General features: G+C 37.1%; 3 protein-coding genes across 4 annotated transcripts; 1 reads left to right on the top strand and 2 right to left on the bottom strand.

Annotated features, from left to right (window-relative positions):
* Positions 1–4: 4 nt before the first annotated feature.
* Positions 5–2,225, top strand: LOC135802936 (endophilin-B2-like). 2 transcript variants are annotated; one of them, XM_065316550.1, is made up of 8 exons: positions 5–122; positions 202–372; positions 432–865; positions 918–981; positions 1,043–1,078; positions 1,133–1,323; positions 1,472–1,744; positions 1,881–2,225. In XM_065316550.1, the coding sequence occupies exons 2-7, from the start codon at positions 307–309 to the stop codon at positions 1,599–1,601; spliced, it is 921 nt and encodes a 306-aa protein (XP_065172622.1). In that variant the 5' UTR covers positions 5–122; positions 202–306; the 3' UTR covers positions 1,602–1,744; positions 1,881–2,225. The 2 variants fall into 2 exon arrangements, with proteins under 2 accessions (XP_065172622.1, XP_065172623.1); XM_065316551.1 differs by lacking the exon at positions 1,472–1,744.
* On the bottom strand, positions 2,209–3,164 carry LOC135802937 (U6 snRNA-associated Sm-like protein LSm4). The gene is made up of 5 exons (XM_065316552.1): positions 3,047–3,164; positions 2,950–2,991; positions 2,791–2,889; positions 2,545–2,734; positions 2,209–2,434 (listed from the first exon to the last, which is right to left on the bottom strand). Exons 1-5 carry the CDS (start codon positions 3,047–3,049, stop codon positions 2,325–2,327), a joined length of 444 nt encoding a protein of 147 aa, XP_065172624.1. The 5' UTR covers positions 3,050–3,164; the 3' UTR covers positions 2,209–2,324.
* Positions 3,165–3,269: 105 nt separating this feature from the next.
* Positions 3,270–6,799, bottom strand: LOC135802935 (FACT complex subunit spt16-like). Its single transcript, XM_065316548.1, has 4 exons — positions 5,169–6,799; positions 4,842–5,111; positions 4,188–4,782; positions 3,270–4,126 (listed from the first exon to the last, which is right to left on the bottom strand). Exons 1-4 carry the CDS (start codon positions 6,702–6,704, stop codon positions 3,735–3,737), a joined length of 2,793 nt encoding a protein of 930 aa, XP_065172620.1. The 5' UTR covers positions 6,705–6,799; the 3' UTR covers positions 3,270–3,734.
* Between the last annotated feature and the right edge of the window lie 6 nt (positions 6,800–6,805).

Below are 6,805 nucleotides of genomic sequence, written 5' to 3'. Positions count from 1 at the left end.
CAATAAGATGGCAGCCACAACGCAAAGCGGAAATCCAATAATTGTCCAGTTGCGTGCGGTTCAATGCGACTAATGCGCCAACAACAACTAATCCTCCAGGACCAACGTTTTCACAGTTCAGTGTTAGTTGAAAAAAATAATAAATAATTAATTTTATAATTCTAAAAGGTTATTATTGATTTTTGTCGGGGACTACCCTAGGTGGCAGAACCGCGCGTTTGTGCTGTAACATCCGGCCCAGTGCGTACCGCCTCGAAATACATCGATTATAACTAAGGAAAGGACGAAACAAGATATTGCAAAACAATGGAGAACTTCAACTTGAAGAATATCGTTAAAGATGCTGGGGCTGCAATCAGTCGAGCTGTACAGGCAAGAATTTCTTAAAATAAATATATATTTATTTAAACTATTAATTATGCCATGTTTAGTTTGCCGAAGAGAAAATTGGTCATGCCGAACGCACGGAACTTGATGGCCAATTTGAGAATCTGTGGGATCGTGCAGATGCTACCAAACAATGGACAGAGAAACTTGTGAAGAACACCGAGGCGGTGTTAATGCCTAATCCCGGTAATAGAATTGAAGATTTTGTTTATGAAAAGATAGAGAAGAAAAAACCTGCACGTCTTACCAACATGGAATACCTGGGTTTGGATATGATTGAAGCAGGAAATGTTTTTGGGCCAGGGACAGGCTATGGTGGAGCGCTGATTAAAGTTGGTCTTTGTCAGCAAAGACTCGGGCAGACCGAAAGGGAATTTATTGGGTCAGCTGGAATAGGGTACACTCAACCACTGAGGAAATTTTTGGATAATGAAATGAAGAATATTATCAAAGAGAAAGGTGTTCTAGAAGGCAAAAGGTTAATATTTTGCAGGAAATTGTCCAAAATGGTAATTTTTTGTTATTTTCAGGCTTGATTTGGACGCTTGCAAAAATCGTGTGAGGAAAGCTCGTAGCATGTTGGGGCAACCAACTGTAAGTTAAAAATGACATTTAAAACTATATACTAATCATTTAACATCATTAAATGTTGTAGAAAGATGGCGTCTCTCCTGAAATCACTTTAGATCAGGTAAATATTATAAATACACTCAAACTTACCCAAACATTTAAACTTTTACTTTAGGCTGAAAAAGATTTAAGAATCGCGCAGTCCGAATTCGATCGCCAGGTGGAAATTACTCGTTTATTACTGGAAGGCATCAGTAATTCGCATAACACGCATATGCGTTTGCTTTACGAATTCGTCGAAACGCAATCGCGATATTTCGCTGAATGCAGTAAAACTATGACGGAGCTGCAGGAAGAACTTGCAAGGTAAATACTCGATTAATAAACAAACATTAAAACAAATGAAAATAACAATTTTGATTGTTAGATGTTTGTTTGTTTTGATGTATGTTACTTTTCGACTTCTCAGTGTCGTTGTTGTGCTCGGTGTTGTATTTCTGGCAAACTCTTTCAGTTCGGCCAAGCCCGGCCCAATTCTGCGAATCAATAGCGAAGATCTCGAACCCGCCGTACCAAACACAAACTCGTACATGTCGAATTCGATTGCGTCCGCGGTCGAAGACATAAATCTCTCGTCAATTTAATGATCCTAGCTGTGTGATTAAATCGATGTTCTGATGGCGGATTACGGCCTTAACACAAACTCATTCTTCAGCGCTACTAATTGTTACTTTGCTACCTTGCAGTCTATACATATGCTTTATCGTTCTTTCAAATATCTTCTCTAGTAAGTATCGCTACAATTTAATGTGTTTTCGAAAGCGATGTTAATGTAAATTAATCAGTTGCATGTTTTCTTAATGACATAAACGTAAATCAACGAATATTGATAAAAATATCACACTAATTGTAGCAATTTTCAGGTAAATATGTAAAACGTTGTGCTAATTTGCTAAGTTTGCCGGAAAACGAAATCAAATCAAATGGGTCTTCCTGCAAATTGTACAGCTTAACGAAATTTCAATGGACCTATCTCTAAGCTAAACGTATTTATCAACAATTGCACATGTTAAAAATAATGCACATTAAAAAAAGTGATGTTCACAACCTAGTCAATGTTTATGCACTCCTAGTCAATAATTACTGTCAACAAATTTGAAAATAGAGTGAAAATCCTATAAATATTTTCGGTGGTAGTTAAGAAACTAAAATAATGTATTATGTAAAAAAGAAAATATTGTTGCACATCAATAAAGTTGATTACTGTATTTCATTAGCAATTATTTTAAATTGGAATTAAATTAAATATGAAATTTGCAGAAATTAAATTAATGTAAATTGTAAATTGAAAAATTATTATGTTGTAATTATTTAGGTTTGTTCTTATTGAACAATTGTGGTTTGGCCATACCTGAACGGCCAGCACCACCACCACCTCCAGGTCCACCTTGTTTGCCTCCTCTACCATTGAAATTACCTGCAGAAATGAATTTAATACATGTTATAAGAACACAAAAAGAAATAATGCTTGATTTGAACCTAGAAATGTAATAAAACATATCAAATATCTTTTAATCATTAATTTACCTCTGGTAGAAGGTCTGTTTCTTTGATTTTGCATGCCTCCTCTTCCTCCACCACCTTTATTGTCCCTAGTGCGATTTTTCATGGTAGCTTCTTCTTTGACCATGTCAATTACTTCATCAGGAATCCTAAGATACTTAATAGTACTGCCTCTAATGTAACATTCAGGCATTCTCCAGAATTTGTCACCATCCTAGACATTTTTCAATTTATTATTCTTATTAGAATCACAAGTTAACTATGACTTACTCTTGATGTGCAGATAACTTCACGGAGAATAATATTCATCCAATTATCACAACTGACCAAATGCCCATTGTAGGTTTCTCCATTTTTCAATTCAACCAACTATAAAGTTAAGAAATCATTTTAAAAAATTGTTTTATGCTTTGAGGTTAAAAGGTTTACCATTGGATGATTTTGAGCAGTCCTTAACAACGATAAAGGTAACTGGAAAATAATTTAAATTAGTAAGTTTTTAATTATTAATTGTGTAAATTATTACCATTTTCCTGTCGTTTTAATTTATATTAACACTTTAAACCTTAACGTTTTCTAACGCCGACGAAGTTAAATCCTTGTATATCGAATATCGAGTCTGCTTTGAGGTTTAGTTCTACGCTTAACCGCAGATAAAAATCTGTAATGTTGGTTGTCTAATACAAAGCGCGAATAAGTTTTTCCAGTTATAAACAATGCAAATGTTACCAAAAGCGCAACATCTCGCATTAGTTGAAAAATAAATTTAATTAATCTTAAACTAGTACATCCAGAATACAAATATGTGTTTGATGACATACTTCAAACCACGAATGGCTGCACATAAACTTTTCAAAACAGAGAATTAATAACTTATGAAAATGTCTCATGGAATATCAATTAACTTATTTAAGCGATATAAACTTAACGAATTACTAACATTATGCGCGGTACTTTCATGTGTGATCTTTCCTACGAACAAATCAATCTACAAAAACCTAAAAACGTGTCTTTGTACAAGTGTTACATGTGTTTTATCTGTTACTTATAAATAGGTGTATTAAAAGCACATAGCAAGGAAACATCAACGTCCACATCCTCGCACCGGGGGTATAAAAGGTAAATCACATCGAATTGTGTTTCAGAGTTCTCGATTTGTATTTATGGTGTGTGTACTGGTTTTAAACTTATTCGTTCGTGTGTGTGTTTGAAATTTATTTCCTCGATCGTTTCGACCTGTGTTTATCGCCGCTGCTATCGCGAGAACGTTTTCTATCGCGGTGCTTATCCTTGGAAGGCGACTCCTTTTTCGAGTGGTGGCTGTTCTTGGACCCAGAGGAATGTCTCGAGTGTGAGTTGTGGCGATCCTTGCGCTTGTCGCGATCACGACTGCTTTGACTTTCACGGGAACTATTGTGTTTATCGCGGCTGCTGCCATGTTTACTGCTATGTTTCGACTTGTGTTTATCACGCGAAGATGACGGCGGTGCACCTTTTCTGTTTTTGCCGGCGAAATCTTCACCGCGATAATCGCCACGTTCACGATCTTCTTCGGCAGCTTCACGCTCCAAATCGGACCAATCTTTACCGGACTCTTCATCACTCGCTGTAAAATTTTTAAAAAATATTAAAAACTTTAAAATATTAAAGATTAAATAAAAACAAACCTAAACTTTCATCACTGTTACTCTCATCGTCATCATCCTCCTCAGTATCTCCCTCGGAATACTCAGAATCTTCTTCGCTTTCCTCCGAGAATGAATCAACATCCGAAGGTTCATAAACTTCATCCTCCGCTTCACTGTCTTCCTCAGCTGCTTGATTTTCCTCATCAGATTCCGGATCCAAAAACGTCCATCCTCCGCTTTCAAAGAATCCATCCGGATCATCGGTGATAGTTTTCATAATCTTCGCCCAATTCAACGACTGCACACCTTCCGCATACCTAATATCGCATGAATTCAGCCATTCCTTCACATGATCCAGCATGTTCATCGGAATAGCGTTCACCATGGCTGTTCGGCGACCATAATCTTTAAAAACAAACACCATATCGAAATTCTTTAAGTGGAATTGTACACGCTCGAAATGTAATAGTTCCACGTCTTCCAGCGTGATTACAAATGGCGGCCATTCGGTGAGATTCACAAGACAACCGGAAGTTGGCTGAAGTAAAACGGTGGATCTGTACGGCGCTCCGGGGAATCCCAACTCTCTGAACGGTGTGTCAAATTCAATTTCTTGTTTTGTCATGCTTTCAACCTGTTAAAATTAAATAAAAATTAGTAAAACGGTAAAATATTGTAATTTTTATGTAATACCTTTTCGCAAAAACTCTTAAAAGCAGTTTTTAACTTGTGTCGCAATTCACGTTCAGACTGCTCAGCCGCCAAGTCATCCCGATCATGCATGTGTTGATGTTTGCCTAAATCCGTCGTGATCTCACCGACTTCAGTGTAAAATTGGACGTCTACATGCTTCTTTTTACCAAACATAATCGCGTGCTTCAAGTGAAAATGTAACAAAATAATCATTTCACCATCGCACGGCTGGAAGAATGCGTTTTTGATATTGTTATACAATATATCAACCTAAAACAAACAGAAAACAATCAAAAACTTGCTATAAACGCAATAAAATAACCTTACTTTATCACCCCTGACAGAAGTATACCGGAACCCATTCGAATGCGCTTCCAAACTGCCAGTCATCCTCTTCGTAACAATATTCGGCCGAATATACAAATCTTTCAGCTTCGGATTACCCTTATTCTGCGACAATACAAGCGTATCCTGCTTAACCAAATCTTCCTTCTCACGCTCCTCTTGTTCCCTTGTCTTAAACTTTCGCTGCACTTCTTTAATCAACCGGAAAGCCGTATTCAAATTCGAAGATGGCGGCGAGATTTCACCCGGCTCTTTAGTATTCGTACTTCTATAGGTTACTTCTTTAACAAAAGTGGCGTCTGGTTGCTGGTAAGTACCGCCTTCGTTTTTGCCCATAGTACTACCCGGATGGAAGAAATTAATACGCAGATAAGTGTAATCACCTTCAACACTTTGCGAAATATTCTTAATCGTGCTGATGTGAAACGGTACAGGTATACCATAGACGGGTAAAATGACAGTTTCGTATTTTTGATCAACGTAAAGTTTCAATTCCTTAACTTCGGGTACGCGCGGCATTTGATTGAAATTTTTATAGGAAATTGTGTTTTTGCGTACTTTTTCCACATCTTTCGCGCCTCCTTGTTTTGCCAGTCGTTCTTTAGCTTTTTCATTGAGTGCAATCGCAAGTTCTTTCTGATGCTCTTTACGTTTCTCTTCACTGGTATGTTCTGAACGCAATTTTGATTCGATAACAGCTGTACGTTTACCGCGACCTACCAACTCTGGTTTCGGAGTGTTTTCTTTTTCCTCATCATTTTCCTCCTCATCTTCATCATCTTTCAAGAAAATACCAATGTTTTTAATTTTTTTCTTTGAAACGGTAATAACTGAAGCCGCAACGCCATCATTAACCATAACAGTATCAGCGATAAACAACGCGTAAGTTTTTCCTTCTTTATCAGTTGCTTCTTTATTCGTCAGCGACTGAAAACCGATATTCACGTTAAAAACCATCCCCTTTTTCGCTTTCGCCATAGTTTTCGCTTGGATTGTTAGCGATCCCTCTCGGAACTCAATCCCCATTGCAAAACCGAAATTTTTCGTCATGTGTTCAACCAAAGCTGGTTTTTCTTTCTTCACATAACTTAAACCTGTCTCATACACGTCGCATAACTTTACACCATGTTGTAACTTTTTAAGTACTTCCTCCTCCAAGTTGAGAAGAAAATTATAATTAGCTTGAACAGCTTCGGATGGATTTACAAGCAAAGTTCTGGCAATATTTGAACAATAACTTTTGTATCTTACTCCTAGGATGCAAATAATTGAACCAAAGTGTAGGGTATTTTTATCAGTGACTGCACTGAATTTCAAACTGTAATTGCCTCCAGATTGAATAATAGCAGGGTAACACATGTCTACCTGTGAGGTGTCCACCCCTGTAACATACTTTTTGTCTGTGATTGCTGACTCAACACCTTCACAGAGTTTGCTATGTTTAACTTTCTTGTCTGAGTCAATGATCTCCATGATTTGATCTTTGAGATATTTGTTGAATACATCTACTGTTACCATGCTTGCTTTTTTGATTGTTATTAATTCGGATTCTTCTTTCGGCGCGATTACATAGCCGAGTGCTGAACCAACGTCTACAGTTTCGAAGTTTTCTTTTTTCA

Source organism: Atheta coriaria, unplaced genomic scaffold (genome assembly GCF_025399875.1).
Source record: "Atheta coriaria isolate IRGN ID8LTWV9N9 unplaced genomic scaffold, Caltech_Dcor_3.1 contig_10_pilon, whole genome shotgun sequence".
NCBI lineage: Eukaryota > Metazoa > Arthropoda > Insecta > Coleoptera > Staphylinidae > Dalotia > Dalotia coriaria.
Note: the sequence above shows the minus strand (reverse complement) of the source record. Positions and strands in the feature narration are given on the sequence as shown.

Bases quoted from the DNA above. Each gene is read 5' to 3' on its own strand.
- LOC135802936 (XM_065316550.1), top strand. From the start codon at position 307: ATGGAGAACTTCAACTTGAAGAATATCGTTAAAGATGCTGGGGCTGCA. The intron at 866-917 runs GTTAATATTTTG...TGTTATTTTCAG, and splicing joins GGTGTTCTAGAAGGCAAAAG to GCTTGATTTGGACGCTTGCA. The intron at 982-1,042 runs GTAAGTTAAAAA...TAAATGTTGTAG, and splicing joins GCATGTTGGGGCAACCAACT to AAAGATGGCGTCTCTCCTGA.
- LOC135802937 (XM_065316552.1), bottom strand. The intron at 2,890-2,949 runs GTAAACCTTTTA...TTAACTTTATAG, and splicing joins CTGCTCAAAATCATCCAATG to TTGGTTGAATTGAAAAATGG. The intron at 2,735-2,790 runs GTAAGTCATAGT...AAAAATGTCTAG, and splicing joins AAGTTATCTGCACATCAAGA to GATGGTGACAAATTCTGGAG.
- LOC135802935 (XM_065316548.1), bottom strand. From the start codon at position 6,704: ATGGTAACAGTAGATGTATTCAACAAATATCTCAAAGATCAAATCATG. The intron at 4,783-4,841 runs GTATTACATAAA...TAATTTTAACAG, and splicing joins TTAAGAGTTTTTGCGAAAAG to GTTGAAAGCATGACAAAACA. The intron at 4,127-4,187 runs GTTTGTTTTTAT...AAAATTTTACAG, and splicing joins TAACAGTGATGAAAGTTTAG to CGAGTGATGAAGAGTCCGGT.